Source organism: Xiphophorus maculatus, chromosome 14, assembly GCF_002775205.1.
Source record: "Xiphophorus maculatus strain JP 163 A chromosome 14, X_maculatus-5.0-male, whole genome shotgun sequence".
NCBI classification, from domain to species: domain Eukaryota; kingdom Metazoa; phylum Chordata; class Actinopteri; order Cyprinodontiformes; family Poeciliidae; genus Xiphophorus; species Xiphophorus maculatus.
The window spans coordinates 16,750,835-16,767,562 of NC_036456.1; the positions used below are offsets into that span (position 1 = coordinate 16,750,835).

Consider the following 16,728-nt stretch of genomic DNA (forward strand, 5'->3'; position numbering starts at 1 on the left):
ATCAGCACCTGTGTATGCTCTTCACAACTTATTAGAGATTCAACTCTGACTCCTCTTCATAAGAATCCTGCTAGCAGATCCTCCAAAGCTCAAACTGCTTTTTCTGTTTGATCAAATTTGCTTGTTTTGCATTTGAAACTTACTTCATCAAAAGAGTTTAACTCTTAATTTGCATAGTAAGTAAACTTACATCTCTTACATAAATTGTCCAGGTATGGGCATTTCTAGACATTTGGCACAAAAACCTGAGCTAATCATTAAATTTTTTCTTCAAAGTTTTACTTTGTAGGAAACAGCTACACATTATCTTCCACTTAGGCCAGTTTCTCCAGGCCATCCCAGTAACAAAGTAACTATTAACTGTCTTCCCACCTCTTGGTAAACAGGTGCCCTGAACGCTACTCGTTTCTCTAAATTTGAGTTATCCAGCTTTCAATATAACTGGTAAACTTAATACCTATTAAACACCCGATCCAAATACATTATGTTGTTTTTACTAACAATATCAATATCTTTATTTAATAGTGAGCATGTAAATGTTTTAGATTTCTGCAATGCTTTTTAAAGGAACTAAACATGTATGTCTATATTTACTTTGTTTTTACTTGGTGTTAACTATTTAAAAATCAATATTAAAGTTTAGGGCATTTTCCTGAGAAGCTTTAAACTTGAAACTGGTTGAAGACTATCTTTGTTTTTATGTTCCTATAATCAAGAGGCTATTGGGTGCAAAGGTACAGCTCTATGTCACTTACTGATATTCAACAAGCTGATTAATGGTGAGATTGGATTTTTTGTGGACTAATGGACCTGACTAAGAATATTTTTTTTTCTTTTTGTAGACACCTGGGTAGCTTCTCCTTTGAAGCCAAACCATGACCACCCTGTGGATATCTTGAATTGGCCCTTGGTATGAAAAACAGAAGGAAACCTCTGCCACCCTTTTAAACTGAGTGGGGGAGAAATGTGGAAGGGTCTGTGGGAAAACCATGGGAAAGGCAAAGGGAACATCGGCCAAAACCTCACATAATGCAGAGAACGTTGTCCTACAAATCTGACAATGTCACTTACATCACTTTATATTAAAATCAAGAGTAAATGATGTTCGGTGAATGGACTCTGGCATGAAGATCTGTTTCTGATGTACCTTTTGAAAAGCTTGTTACACTTACAATACAGTTATTGTAGAATAACAGTAATGTTCTGCTATTCAGCACCAGAATTCACTGCTGCTTTAAAGTGCACTACTGTGATTTTCTAAAATTGTTTTTATCGTATTTCCCCATGGTGTTACCATTCATCGATAAAAATAACAGGTGTTTTAGTCATTTTCACAAGTCTGCAGAAACTACATTGTATGTTATTTAAATTATTGACCTTCACAGACTTACTTTGCCAGTCAGGTTTAATCAACAGGTTACTAATTCCTTTCAATACTGAACTCAAGGGAAGACCGCATTTGTACTGTAGTCTTTCATTCTTAGTATGATGGTTTATGATGTCATGATATGATTTTGGTATTAGTACTAGCTTTAGAAATGTTTGTCTTTTTCAGAGGTGGGGTGATATATGGGGACTGACACTAAGCCGGATCTTTGAGTTAATAGGGACGCATTATATCGTCATAAGATGTTTGATGTTAACATGTCAAGCATCTTAACATCCTTAAGATGTTTGAAAGATCTTAAGAATTTTTCAAACATTCATGAAAGAGCCAAAGAAACCCTCCAAGTATGTTTTTGATGATAGAATAACAGCACAGCATGATATAAAGCAAAAAGGTTTGTACAATACCCCCTTTTAATATTACTTTGCAGTTAAATTACTTATGATTTTTTTCTGTTAGTGCCCCTGAATTTTTAATTTTCACATAATATCCAGCCTCAAAGCCTGTTTTACAAAGCTGATGAACAGCTTCTATAAGCAGAAGAAATCTCTAGTCAGGCATGCTTGTCAACCTACAAACAACACAATTTTAGCTTCATTGTAACAATGACAGATATTCTCCCCAAAAATCTAGGGAATGAAATACAAAGGAAAATAAAATTTAAAAAAATGTCTCATGTCTGTGTCTTATGTAGTCGAATCAGTTAATCAATTATCACACTCGTAATTCCAGATTGTTAGTGTATGATACACACATTTCTTCTGTTCCAACCTTTCAGCAACGATGGACAAGAGCACAAATATATGAGAGCACATATATGGGACAGGATTGTAGATCTGCACCAAGTTAGAATGGGCTCCGAAACCATCAGCAAGAAACTTAGTGACAACGGTGCTCCATCTGGAGCCACTTGCAAGATATTGCCCAATAAGGTTGAGGGTGATCATAAGAATAGGAAGCATGAAATGTAAAGTAACAACCCATCTCAGGTTTGCCAGAGAACATCTTAATGCATGACAAGGATGAAATTATGTCCTTTCAGTCAGTTGAGATTGTCCAGGAACACAATTAAAAGTTGAACACTGGATTAGAGTTTCAGACCCCTGAACTAAATGTGATTCAAAACAGGTTTAGGGACAGTATTGTTCTCAGATGAGATCAAAATTAAGTTCTCTTTGATCAACCCAAAATGCTGGAAAGGAAAATATCACCCACAGAACATCAACAGCTAAACATGGAGAGGGAGCACTACGCTTTTAGACTGGTTTTCTATTAAGGTGTACGCAGAAGCAAAGGGTGAACTGATTTCCCATCGAACAGACCACCATGTACAGTAAAACCCTGGACAAGAAAACTTTGACCTAAACCAGAACACAGAAGATGGCTTCTGGATCATCATCCACGATCAAAAATCAGACAACCTGCCAAGGTAACAAAGGAGCAGAGTAATAAAGAATCACTGGCTTAGCCTGTGTCTACATTGTAATCCTTTAGATAAACCAGTTGGAGGGAGCAGAAGCTTCTGGTTGCTCAAGGGCAGCCAAGAAATCTAGAGGATAAGTTTCTGTGCAGAAGAACAAATCAAAATCAAAAATAGGTGCATATGTGGTGAAGAGCTACAGAAAATGCTGCAGTGTACTGCTTTTCATTGAAGGTTTTTCCATTAAGCCATGTTTTCCCTGCGCATCAATACTTGCATCCGCATGAAATAAAATTCTGCTTTCTACTGCTGTAGAGCTGAAGTGGAACTTTTGTTGTAGAAATATTTGAAAGCCCTCTTTTGTAATGGTAAGAAATTTGAAATGCCAAATTTTGTTCAGGCGAGTGAGCGCTGCTAATTATTTGTGATGTTTTTTTGGAGAGAACGTTGATTAGAGTCAAACCAAAACCCACCCATAGTTTTTACTGTCAGATGCTTAGTTCTCCAAAATAGCAACCACAAAGTCATTGAGTGGCTGTTTAAAGGTATTTAAAGCAATGATGGAAAATGTCATGAAATTTCTGTTTCTCCAATAAGTTTTTTTTTTTATTTGCTCTGTTTCTCGTATTTCTCATTTCCAACATATTTGTATTTAGCAACATCGGTGTTGTTGGAGTGTAATTTCAGAAACCACTCATACCAAATTACAAGTTACAAAACAACCCATTTCAGTCAGTGCAAATCAAAATTGTCTCACATTCCTCTCCTACTGTAATGTACTGCAAACATAATGGATGAAAGCTCAACAGGAGGCGAGGGGCTGGCTCTTATCCACATCTGTAGCTGTTGTTGACATGAGCAAAGTAATTTCTCTCGGGTTTGGCTGAGAGCTGCTTGTACATTTTTTTGTGAGGCAATCCACATAATATACAACAAGATACAAAATGTCAGTAACAAGGGGATCAGCATGTAACCTCTGTCTGGGTGCAGTCATCTTAGTTTTCATCATAGTGACCAGTTAAACATTTCGGGGTCCAGAACAGCAGTCCATCAAACCGGGCTCACATCCTCTGTGTAGAAGCTGGGCCAACTGGGCAGGCTGCCGTTGCTGAAGCCCAAACTGCTGGCCACATGGATCCAATCATCTCACCCTGAGGCACTGGCATCTCTAAAGGCTCCATCCAAAAAAAACTACCGCTTTTAGAACCTTTACAGCTCTCTCCCACACGACTACACAATATCAATAAATATACCCGTACGCTGGAAGTTAAGCTGAGTAATCCTTCACGCACTGAGTGTTGACAAGAAACAAATAAATGGAGAGGGGGCAGGTGAGGAGTGCAGATCATCCTTAAGAGGAAGGAGGGACAAAGCAAAGATCTGGAAGAGGTGAGCTATGATTGAGATAATTTATGCAGTTGAGAGGTACATTGTTTTTGTCATACAGTGAATTGAAAAGATGGGCTTAGATTTTACAAGAGTCTGGAGAATTACTTAACTTGGCAGTGTTTTCATAAATATGCTGTTACATCTTTTCTGAAAGAAGCTTATAAACTATGGAATGCCTTATATTGTTATTGTAGTTTTAGATTCACAGCTGAAAGCTCAATTGTTTTCCTCATCAAGCAGAAAGGCAATATTCACACAAAATGGCCATATCTAAGGGAGTAGGCCAGTGCTGTCACATGGCATAGAAATGTATTTAACTTCAGGAGGTGAATGATGTGGAGGGGCACAGTAAGTCTCTCAACTTAAGTTTAAAACAGCAGCTTTTTTAAAGGAAAAAAGCTGCTGTTTTAAGCTGCACTGGCTCCTTTCCTGCCATGTATGCACAAAACGAGTGTATTATTTTTCCATGATCTTTCTGTCCAGTGTAGAATTACCCAATCCAGTCTTTTTGTAGCGTCCATGCTTCATCCAATCGAAAGTGATCAACATGCAAATTATTGCCTTTTTTTTTTTTTTTTTAACAATGTAAAAAATCTACAAAGCTAAAACTGTAATAATGAAGAATAATCCAGTTCAGGGTGAGACTGATCTTCAACTGTTGTAAGATAAGAAAAAGTGTTTTCATAGCCAGGTGTCAATCCCTCAACATTAATTTAATTTACCTTGGCAAGTTATGCAACAATCTAGAGGCATTGGGTGAAAGTCACAAACTTCATCCCCATACCGACAACAGAAGGTACACCCACACAAGAAAGAAAAGAACAGAAGATGCAGCCCTTAGCTTTGGTGCATTACAGACTAAAACTAAAATCAGAAAACCAGATCTGTCAATCATAAGTTAAGCTATAAAATCAGCCAGTTCTGGAAACCTCCCAAACAACTTGTGCATCTCTACTTGACACGCGAATGATCCAAAGAATTCAAAGAAAAGTACACAAGCTCGTGACCCACTGTACGAGTTCACCACTGATTGTGTTGCTCTGAACCTCCTCTGTTGTTTAACCTGATGCCAGGATCCTCCTCTGTTTTTGCACCTGAATGGTTGCATAATTTCAACACACACAGTGCGAAACCTTGGCACATTTCTTTAAGCTCCATGATTACTTCAACATATGAGCTGGGAAAAGTCATTCCAACACACACATCTAAGCAAAGACACGTAAACTTGCAACAGACTGAAAGATATCCTCATATCTTTAAGTAGACCTCCATCTGTTAGTTCTGCATGGGAACTCTCGGTCATATTAGTGTGGGCCCTGGGGGAACTTTTCTCTTCAAGGCAGGAAACTAATGGAGGACAGGGATGTGAGTAATCAGAGCAGAATGGGCAGGAGGGGACGACCACAAGTGGCTGGTGCTCGTCGCGGGAATCTGGACGCAGAGGTTAGGCAGGGATAAGAAAACCACACTGGAAAACTGTCTTGGGAATGGCATCTGGTTCCCATATTCACAGTGTATCACAATTAGCCGGCATAAAATATCTTTAATGTGTGTGTGTGTGTGTGTGTGTTTGTGAGCATGTCTGTGTGTCTGTCTGTTGTTATGTGTTGGATGTCCCTGTGGGAGAGGGGACAATGTGAACTAAGCAAAATGAAACCGATAGCGCAACCGATTATATGTGTGCGTGTCTAGTGTGAGTGAATGTCAGAACGTAAATCAAGCCTGCGTGGTTTTTCTGTTGGGAAGTGTCACTTCTCCCCTCAAAAGGGGAGGCATTTAAACACGCTATAAACAGAAAAAGTTCAAATTGTTCCCGTGTCATACGCAAGCGAATGTCTGACCCAGAAAGCTCTTGTTGTGGAAATGAAATTCAGAAGAATGTACAATGTTCCAGGTGGAAAAGTGCTTTACTCCTGCCCGGGTCTTCTGTTCATTCTATTAAAACACCACACTCAATGCTCTACATTTCTCATCATTAGATGTAGTGAGCTGGAGGAAAGTTTATGTAAATTCAAAAAATGTGAAACTTTTTTTTTTTTTTTACAATGAGCATAAAATTTAAACTGTGTAAGTTCTCCTGTGAGTATTTAGCCTGCTCAGCAAAAGTATCCTGCTGATTGCCTCACATCCCAGTGAGTGAACCACTACCCTGAGCATCATTTGCTGAAAACAGCTACAGCTGATGGGCACTGACTGAGCAGGCAAGTCATAGCTAAAAAGGTCAAGCTATTAATGTGGTCACACTGAGTGCAAGCCAGCTTCCTCAGGCACCGCTGCCCTTACAAGCCCAGATACATGCTGTCACGTCAGATAGATTCACTCTCAGCTTTGAGCAGGGTCTCCTCTGTGTCTTCCTGGTCTTCTTTATTTAATGTTATGTACAACGGCTTGCAAACCCATGGATTTTATTGCAATTTTAAAAGATGCACAAGTGCAAAGTGATACGTATTGCCTAAGAAAAAGTGAGATAATTAGCAAACAGCCACCCTGTGTGTAACTCAGGCTAAGTCTACATGGATTTGAACACCGGACATCTTTGTAAATAATTAAGAAAAACATGCATACCAACAACAGGATGCAACACCACAGAAAACACCATAGTAAGTATGCCGGGCAAATTGGTGGCAGTATAACAATGCCGAGGAACACAAAACATCCGGCGTGTGTAAAGAACGTGTGAAGTAAATGGCAAATTGTGAACATGTGGTTCTCCTTAAGAAGTTGGAGCTTAGACTTGAAGAAGAGGAGTAGTAGGTTCAGCTACAACAGCCACAGCAAAGCCAGAATTGGTCGCACCATAAACACAACACTGAACACCGCCATGTTTGTCGTTAGTGAGTGGAAGGTGCTTGGGAGTTACAGAGAGAGATGGAGGTTTGATGTCATCATTTTGAAAAGTTTTGAAAGTTTTTTACTCTGGGACCTAGTTTAAAAAATGATCGTTGTTTATAGATAAAAAAAAATAAATCATTTTGAAAACCATGAATCCTTTTCCAACTCAGTTTCCCAAATTATGCTTGTGAAAAAAAAGTCCAAAAAAAAAGACAAGTGGAAAAAGTTCAAGAGGGAAAAAATACTTTTTCAGGGAACTGCATCTACACATGCTCTTTCTGTTTCAAGTTGTTAATGCGGCAAAAAACTAAAATCAACAAAACTTCTGAGTTTGCAGATGCTCCCTTGACTTTAGCTAGGTTTAGTATAGTGGCAGATGAGCAGAGCTGATCAAAGACCTGCTGGAAAGATGTTTTATTAACAGGTATGGAGCTGCGGTGAATATCAGATTAGGAATGAAGGGTTGAGGGTGCCTGGGCTCCTCTGCTTCACTGCCACACTTCCTCTAATCGCTGTATTGCAGATGCATAATTCATGTGTCGTGACAGATCATCCTCTAACTGCATCCCAGGAATCTCAGCTGATGAAGCAGGGAGGTGGAAACTACTTGTCAAATACAGATGCAGAAATATCTGGCTTTATATACCTGACTGCGAACATGACTGAACTTTAGAGATGGCTTGTGTTGCATTGTAACTGAGAAGCCGGTGTAAATGGCATGAGTATTTATTATTTTTTTTCCATTCCGGCATCGTCGCAATTTCAAAAGTCTCTCCATTTTAATCAGATTTCAAGGTATATTAGTTTCTCGGTTCAATGTTCATTTGATGTGACATTTCAGTCTGTGCTTGGGAAAAAAAAGAAAAAAGAAGAGAAAACATGTCAGTGTAAGCGAGTAGTTGAGTGCAGTCTCTCGGGCAGTGTTTTATGCCTGATTGGTGCTAAATGGTGTGCACATTCAGCGGCGAGGTTTATTTTTTCACATGAACCATTCTCATATTCCCAGAAAGATGAGAAAAGGACCCTGATAACTGCACCTCAAATATGTCATTGTTTATACTTAATTATGTGAACACTTTCACTAAGATCAGAAGCATCTGGCCTTACAAAGGCTCAAGTTTAACTAGTACAGCGATATTTTATTGTACTTTCCCTGTAAACTCAGACTTTCCAAGTTTCTAGTTGGAAAAATAAGAACAATGCTCCCTTAAGTCGGAATTCCAATTGGGAAGGTTGGCGCTTGAGTGTTGCACTATGGGTGCCTCACATAGAGACAATACAAGTTATCTGTAGAAACTATTTTCAAGTACATTTTCCAGTCAAACCAATAGCATATTACAACTTGAAGTACTGTACTGTTTTAGGGTCCATTAGTTGTTGCTCGGTTATCTAGGATTTGAATCTGTAGAGCAGGAATGAAACCTGTGGTGGTAACAGCATGCTAATGTGCAAAGGTTTCATAGTAAAGGGTTGCCAAGAGAATGTGCTGCGAACCTAAAGCGCACGATGAAGGAGCAAGAGAGCAAAAGACAAAGGAAAAAAGCAGAGGAGCACCTGTTTGTCAGGTTGCAAGAGAGTAGCAGCAAATTATTTTCTCATCCTGTGTGAAACTGATTCAAAGAGCAACAATAGTTGGGGTCATTTTAGGTAAGAGAAATTAGCTCTAGATTCTGCTCCTTATCAGAGTCTCGAGTTGCTGTTAGCTCGCGTTTCCTCCCAAGGCTTTCTCCCAGCTGACCTTTGACATCCTACAGTTGATTGAGAACCCTGCAGCCGCAGCTCTAGCAAGTTCTGCCAACAAAGATCACATTTCTCAAGTTTTGACATCTCTGCACAGGCTCCTTGTTAATTTTAAAATACATTTCAGATTCCTATAATAACACACAAAGCCCTCACTGACCTAGCCTCGCAAAATTTAAAATTGCTTATTTTTCCTATCGACCCAAAAGAACATTTTTCCAAGAGTTGTTTTTGGTAAGCTTTTCAGAAAAGGAAAGTTTTTCAGTTCCTCTCCTCTTGAATGTTTCCTGGGTGCAAGACACTTGCTTCTTCCACATTTATAAGATTAAAAAATAGCTCTAAAACTGGCTAAAGTGTTTGCTGAGTATTTAAAATTTATATTATCTGGTATTGATCAATTAATTTTAAAGTGGTTTTTTGTATATGGTTTTGAAAGCTTTTGTTATTTCTTGTTTTTCCAAATGTCTCCCATTAGCAGTACTATTTAAAACCCAAAACATTTGTTTCACTTTTTATTTTTCCTTTGTTTATTTGTTCTTAAATACTTTAGACTGTACTTCTATTTGAAAAATTAATCAGCAAAATTGTTTTAGTAGTAGACAAAAGATGTACAATTTATGTGACTGTGCGTTTAACCAATATCTGATTGTCTTCGAACCAGAGAAGTTGAACAGTTATGAAGCAAAGCATCATCCAACAACTAACCTATGCTGCAAAACTGACAGAAGTGCTCAAACTGTGGGAATAAAATGGAAATCAAAACAAAAGCAAATTACTTCTCCATGTGTAACTGGAAACTTAAGCTTCTAAAGAGGTTCAGTCCTACTGAAGTTAACAACCGTGCATTCTTGTCCATTTATCAGTTTCAAAGAACAACAATTAGGTCATGCAGATCCGTGATGACGTCTTCCACAGCGGCTGGTTTGTTTGGAGGGACCAGAGGACTGTGTACAATTTTCGTAGTGCTCCTGAGTCAAAGTTGGAGCTGTTGAATATTTATAGCAATGTGTCCCCTGCAATCCCCGGGTGGGCATGTGAAATGAGAAACCACATGCGATCACGCACAATGCTGTCACTTAGATTTGGTTATCGCTGGGTAAGCCACTGCCAGAGTTCAGGCTTACTTGAAAACCGCCTCTAAAAATACATAACCATGACACCCTGGTGATTTTGTCTGTACAGGCTAAATTTAGCTTAGTGGACTATCACAGGAAAGTAAGAATTGAACAAGTCAATGTTTTTCGTAGCAAATAATAATTAAAAAAATCATTCAAAATGTCAGAAGGCGCCCAAGAAATCAACATAATGCAAATACATCAAAACAAACTAATCCATAAATTGAGTTTTATGGAATTAGACAGAATAAGCATTTTGTCTTATTGCATCAGTGACAACAAAGCATAGAAGATAATATAATAAGATAATATCTTGAATGTGTCACTATTTAGAAAGCAAACCTGATGGCTATGAGTTCCAATTAATAGTAGCATTGATGGCCTATAAGAATATTTCTTGTTACTGATATTGAATAAGAAGCAATTCACAATGAGCCTAGAGCTCCAGAACATTATGACCTTATTGTATCATAACATGCTGATGCCTTCGGACATATACAGCATGTTCTTTTGTGCTCCAGGTGCTTTTTAATGGTTTCTGACATAATATTGTATTTTGAGGAGGAATGGGATGGTGCATCATCCCAAAAATTTAGTGTAGATCCTGTCTGTTCAGTATTCACAGATTTTTCTGTGGAACAAAACTCCTATTTATCTGCAAAAAATCCACTAATTCTCAGTGTTTTTTGAAGAACATATTTACTATATTAAATAGAAAATGCAGCTTGGGAAGCTGGAAACACTGAGAGCAATGTTAGTTGACATGTTATTAGATGATGTCTGAAAACAAGCCAATCTAGGAGTGTCATTTATTTTCCTTGGCACTGATTGGCTGTGCCCCCCGGAGCAGAAAAAAGGAAAACTAGATGTTTGCTTCTGCAGTAGCCCCAAAATGGTTCCCACCATGCATTGAAATGCATATTAAGTTATATTTGGTGTTTGAACTCTTAAAATAGACAGTTACAAGCTCTTTCAGAGGGGGCCTCAAGTACTTGTGGATTTTAGAACGTTGGTTCCTGAGCTCTGGGAATACTGAAGGTCCATCATCGTGTTGGTCTATCTTTCAAACAAATGGTGCTATGAATCTTCAGGTAACTCCAAAGGGGATGAATGATTAACAGTACTGGGACATTCGTGGAAAAGAATCTGAGTATGTATTTAAAGGATTTTTCAGCTACACAGTGATCCCAAACCGACAGCCAAGAAAACTCCCAGCTGCTGTTTAGGCAAAAGTGATAAAGCTGCCAGAATGACCTCGTAAATCACTTGACTGGAATCTTCTTGAATTGAAAATCTGTAGCATAAACTGAAGATTGCATGGAAGAGGCTGCCAGAACCTTAAAGATCACACTTTAGCAATGTCTTTCCATAACAAAAACAACTTGAACTTATTAGTAAAAACCACTTTTCCAACTAAAAATGTAATCAGTTTCAGTAAGACCACTCAATAACCATTATACTTTGAATATAAAGAATACTTTGACATAGTTTTACGATGTATGTGGATTACTTGGGTTGCTACGAATATCTAACATGAACTTTTTGTCAGTAGATCTATTTAATATATATTAGCTAAAAACATTGGCGTTCAATATTATTCAATTCAATGATTTTCTCAACTTTATATATTTATTGCTATTTTTTGCTCTTCATTGAAAATATCAGAGAGCAACCAGCTGTTCACAACATAATCCTGAAACGTACTCAAGTGGTTTAAATGTATAATCTCACACTATGAACACATTCTATTTGTTTTAATAAATCATCCTCTATGCATGGCGGTAAACTACTTGAATCGCATGGTTCAGACCATTTTGGGACTTCTGTCCTACTTCGAGACATCTCACAGAATGATTTCATTTGTCAGCCATAAGGCCTGGCGAGAGAAGCTGAAAAGCAAGACCACCTGCACTTACTTATATCCCAGAGCCCCACGAGCGAGTGTCTGAGAAGGCTCAGAGGATTAACTTACAACTTTTACAGCTCAGTCGGCACACGCTATTATACCTATTCAGCCACACTTGCCTCTGGGCTATGTACAAAAAAAAAAAAGAAAGCAGCGGCACGCACACATATGTACACACGCGGTGCCCGCTTGACCTGGTTATAAAGCAAGCTGTCACAACCCTACTGCTTATGTGTGCATGTATGTGTTTTTCTTCATCTTTAGGGGAAACTCTGAAGTTTTCCATCTGTTCTGAGGAGTGAATCTGTGATCCGCAGCCTGCGTAATGAGGTGAGATAATCTCTGCAGGTTCTGGGAGCTGCCAGGGATGGATGATGGTAGCAGGAATGTTATAAAACAGACTGCCCAGATGACAGCAACAAGGGTCCCTATTAGAGGAAGGCAGTGATGAAGAAGTAAATTTGATTATGTACTATGATTACTCACTCCTGCCAGCTGGCCATCACATGTATTTGCGTTGCTACAAAAAAACCCTGGATTTTGTGTTTGCCCCTTTACTACATATGGCTCATCACCAGTAAGGTACAGAGTTAGAGTTAAAACTTTTAAATAAAATTTTAAAAATGCAGCATAATCTAACAAATTTTGTCTCCAACAGAAAAGCAACATCTATTACTATTGCTTACATGATGTTTTCTACAACATTTATTTTGATGGGACTTATGAGAACGTAAATATGACTTAATTAGTTGGATAATCTTCTCTGTGATTTGGTTCATAATGCAACAGACCTGAGCTTAAACCTGTGTCCCCTTGACTGTTCAAAAAACAAAATAAAAAAAACAGTTATCAGAATTTTACCTGATTAACTAATCAATGATGTTTCTTCAACTTCTGCTCCATACAACCAGGCAAAGCCTAGATTTTTGTGATTCTACAGACTTTTCCCAAAAGCACATTTCCCATCATTTCCCAAAACGTATTGTTTAAAGAAAACTCTACACCGAATAACAAGGAGAAGATAGAAAACAACAAGGACCATTGACTTGATAAATTACTTAATCAGTAGTATTCTCTAGGATGCCGCTGACTCAAGATATTAGCCTGTGTGTGGAAGAAAGGTGCTAAGAGGTAATGTAAGTGGATGTAAGGAAACATGTCAACAATGTTAAAGTTAAACAGGCAACAAAAGGGGCACAACAAACCAAATTCTCATAGAAAAAAAAAAATTAACACCAGAATTGTCCTGAGCCAATACTTGAACAATCTTCATCAAACATTTAGCGTAAGCTACAATCCTGAAGCCTCCTGCTAGTCTACTGTCTAACTTTAGGTTAGATGCAACATCTGCAAGTTGTGCAGTTATATTTTGCCTGTCCATTTTTTAAACTGCAGCTTGCAAAATTGTAGGTCGTGCATATTTTTGTGGACCTAATGAGGTCTTCCCAAAAATCCAAGTCTTTAAACTCTTACCTGCTCCAGCCTGTTTCACTTTAAATGCTCTGAAATCTGACTTAATACATTTTATATCTGTCCTGTCATTAAAAATGCTGTCAGCGGTGAGTTAGTTGAGCAGGGCAAAATCACAACACTTCTACTACTGGTTGGAAAAGTGTTTTACTGATTTCTCTTAGCTTCAACATGGCATTGATATTAAGAACTTAAATGTTTAATTGGACTGTTACACAGTAAATGAATCAGTGCTGGTGCCAAAACAAAAAAAAATGAACAAAAAAAATAATTCTGATATGACATTCCTAATGAAAGTAGTTACTTTTTAAAACACATCTGGACATCCCCAAATATAATTTCAATGTTTCTTCTTCTGTAAAATGGCTTCTGTCACAGACAGACAGATGGACGGACAGACTGATCTGAGCATTGCTCAGGCATATATTTTGTCTCTTAGGAATATTCTGCATAGCAGTTATGCTGGACTGTTTTGTACATTTTTGGCTTGTCGACATGTTGCCCGGCAACTTCACAAGGAAAACAAATGAATTCAAGGTGAATTAAGCACAAAAACAGGCGTGTGCTCATCCATCCTCTTCACAACCAAGCAAGAGACCTTGAAGAGTTTTGCTGTTTCTCTCCTTCACAGCGAGGAGTCACTGGATCATAGACATGGACTCTTTTCTCTTCTGGGGTCTTTGTTTTCAAGTGGTATGCATTTATCAATATTTTCTGGGTTTTTACCTTCACATCGATCTCTCAAGTGGAGAAACAAAGCAGGAATACTTACAGGAGGTCCTAAAGGAGAGAAAACAACAGTTAGTGTTATTTCAAACAGAATAAAACAGTCACTAAAACATTAGACATTAAACTCTTCCTTCACTATGTCAAAGAAGAGAATAGTAACTTGAAGAGAAATTATTTCACAAAAAAATGCTTCCAAGTATGGAACTAAAACTTTGTTTTCCATTAAGTTGGGGAAAAATGCCACCAGGCCTGGCAATCACATTTTAAATTTGTAAGTGGCTCTGATTTTATTATACAAGGGGTTGTGTGCTTGTTAAAAATCTCCAACGATTTTTGTGAGGTGACACTTTTTCCCCAATTACTGGAGCTCAAAGGACTCTGTGAGAGGAAAAATGCTGCACTCCCCAGAACCAAGCAAATATTGGGCTTTTATTAAAAAGGTTCCCAGCTGCTTCAGCCCTGAGAAAAAGGATTTTATTTCTTTACAATCTCTACGTCCCACCAACCCGCTCTTCTTCATGACTTGCCCAAATCGCTCTGACAGCTGGGGCCCATAAGGAGTCATGAGATTGAGGCTCAGTGGGCCGAGCTTCTACGGTGCTGTTTAATGGACGATTGAATTAAAGGGGACCACTTTGGTTTTAATACATCTGCTTCAATGTGTGTTTTCTGACACATTTGGCTGTGATCAAACGGTTTTTCACCAAGAGGTCTGGAATAAACTAACAAAACCAGTGAGAAAATGTGATAAATGGGCATGATTTGGTTCAACGCAATAACAAATCTGTTGTTTGGGAAGTTACAATGATTAAATCTTGAGGATCTAATTTAAAACAGGTTTGAATAATTCATTATAAACACACAGCATTGTACTCAAAGCTGTATTTGTAATCAACAGCTTCGCATTCTTCCACTGACACCAGTCAGTCTCACTTGTTGGCCAACGTTATTGGAAAAATAGATTTTATGGACCGTAGATTTGCCTACATTGAGGTAAAGGTTATCAAAGTTCAGGATAGCACAGAGGAAAGGAAGGAAGAAGAATGGAAAGAAGCATTGAAAATAGGTGTAAAGGAAAGATGGGTAGAACAGAAGTAAGTAAGAGAAGCAGGCAGGACAGAGGAAAATTAGGTAGGAGTAAAGGCAAGTGGGAAGAAAAAAAGAAAAAAGTAGGAAGAAAGGAAGTAAGAAAGAAAAACAGGAAGAGAGAAATTTAGGTCAGAGTGAAGGCTTGTAGGGAGAAAAGAAGAAAAGGTTGGAAAGTAAAAAGGTATCAAAAGGAAAGTAAGCAGAAAAGTATGCATGAATACTATCTTGCAAAAGTACAGTAAACTATAAAATCACTATATTTCAGTGGGATTTTACAAAATAGATTAAATCAAAGTAATTATGAAATAAAAATAAAATCATTTGTAGTTTTATTTAATTATTTTAAAACAAACATCTGAAAAGTATGACATGTTTATGTTCCCGATCTATCAGGTTTGCACATCTTTTCAAAATAACACAAATCTAGCAAATGGTACATAATGGTACAAATGGTTTCATAAAACCAGTTATGAAAGGCATTTTTTTTTTATTTTTTATTTCGCTAGCCTAAAATTTGCAATAATAAACAATTCTGGACTCTGACTGGGTCATTCTAACACAATGAATACATTTTTGAGCCTTTCCTTTGTAGCTGTGGCTGGATGTTTACAGTCATCATCCTGCTGGAGGTCAACTGTTTAAATCCGACCAGTTAGAACCAAAAAATGTAATGGAGCTCAGTGAAACGTCGAACGCTTGGGATGCTGTTTCAAACTTCTCCACGGCTTTTTCTCTGCTCTGTCTGCTGTGTTCCTCAGTCTTCATAATGCTGTTTGTTCACTAATGTTGGCTAACAAAACACGTGAGGCCTTCACAGAACAGCTGGATTTACAGTGAGATTAAACTACACACAGGTGGGCTCTGTTTAGAAAACAAATGATTTCAGAAGGTAATGGACTGAAACTGATTTGTGGCGGGATGGGGAATCAAAGTAAAATGGGGCTGAAAATATATTTAAACCAAACATTTTAGGTTTCATTCCATAAAAAATTTAACTTCCACTTATTTTGAAATCCACCATAGTTCAAAGGCTTTTTATACTCTTGCAAGGAAGGAAGGAGACTGCAGTTTAAACACCAAATTAGAAAGTATTGGTGTTTTTCACAGCGTGAATTCTATTTTAATACATTTTGCAGCTATATTTTAATGAATGCACATTGACACCAGTGTTTTTAGTCATGGTTGTCAACATAAGTAATCCAAAATTTAAATATAATTTGTGATTTTATAGAGAATGTTGAAGGTTTTTGTTCCTATTGTCTAACAAACCACAGTGTGCTAAACTCAATTAGTGGGTTTGCTCATTTCCAATTGCTTTTGTCAAGAGGAAACTATTCACTTTCTCCACATTTGCTCTGGTTAAAAAGCAAAATGAAAAAAAAAGTCTACACAATGCTGCTTTTAGAAGTATGATGGCATGACAGATGTCACCTGTGTTTCAGTCACATAATTTCTTTTTTGTATAAATCTCAAAGGATCAAGTATTGTGCTGCACATGTATTTTTAATATCCTTTTGGTGACATTAACAGTCCATTCTTGACCCGTTTGTTCCACTGTCAGACTCGCGTGCTGAAACTTGTCAGTTCTAGGATCAGTTGCTCTTTTCATTGGTGCCGGTACCAAACTAACAAGTCTTGATTGTTCAGAGGG

The 16,728-nt window shown here is 37.9% G+C and overlaps 1 protein-coding gene across 11 annotated transcripts in view; it reads right to left on the reverse strand.

Moving 5' to 3' along the window:
* Window positions 1-16,728, reverse strand: part of col25a1 (collagen type XXV alpha 1 chain) — a 196,587-nt gene that overhangs the window by 74,854 nt on the left and 105,005 nt on the right. For all 11 annotated transcript variants that reach the window (XM_014468962.2, XM_023346162.1, XM_023346158.1 and 8 more), the window contains exon 4: window positions 14,032-14,039. In XM_014468962.2, coding sequence (XP_014324448.1) covers window positions 14,032-14,039 — 8 coding nt within the window. The remainder of the gene's footprint in view (window positions 1-14,031; window positions 14,040-16,728) is intronic.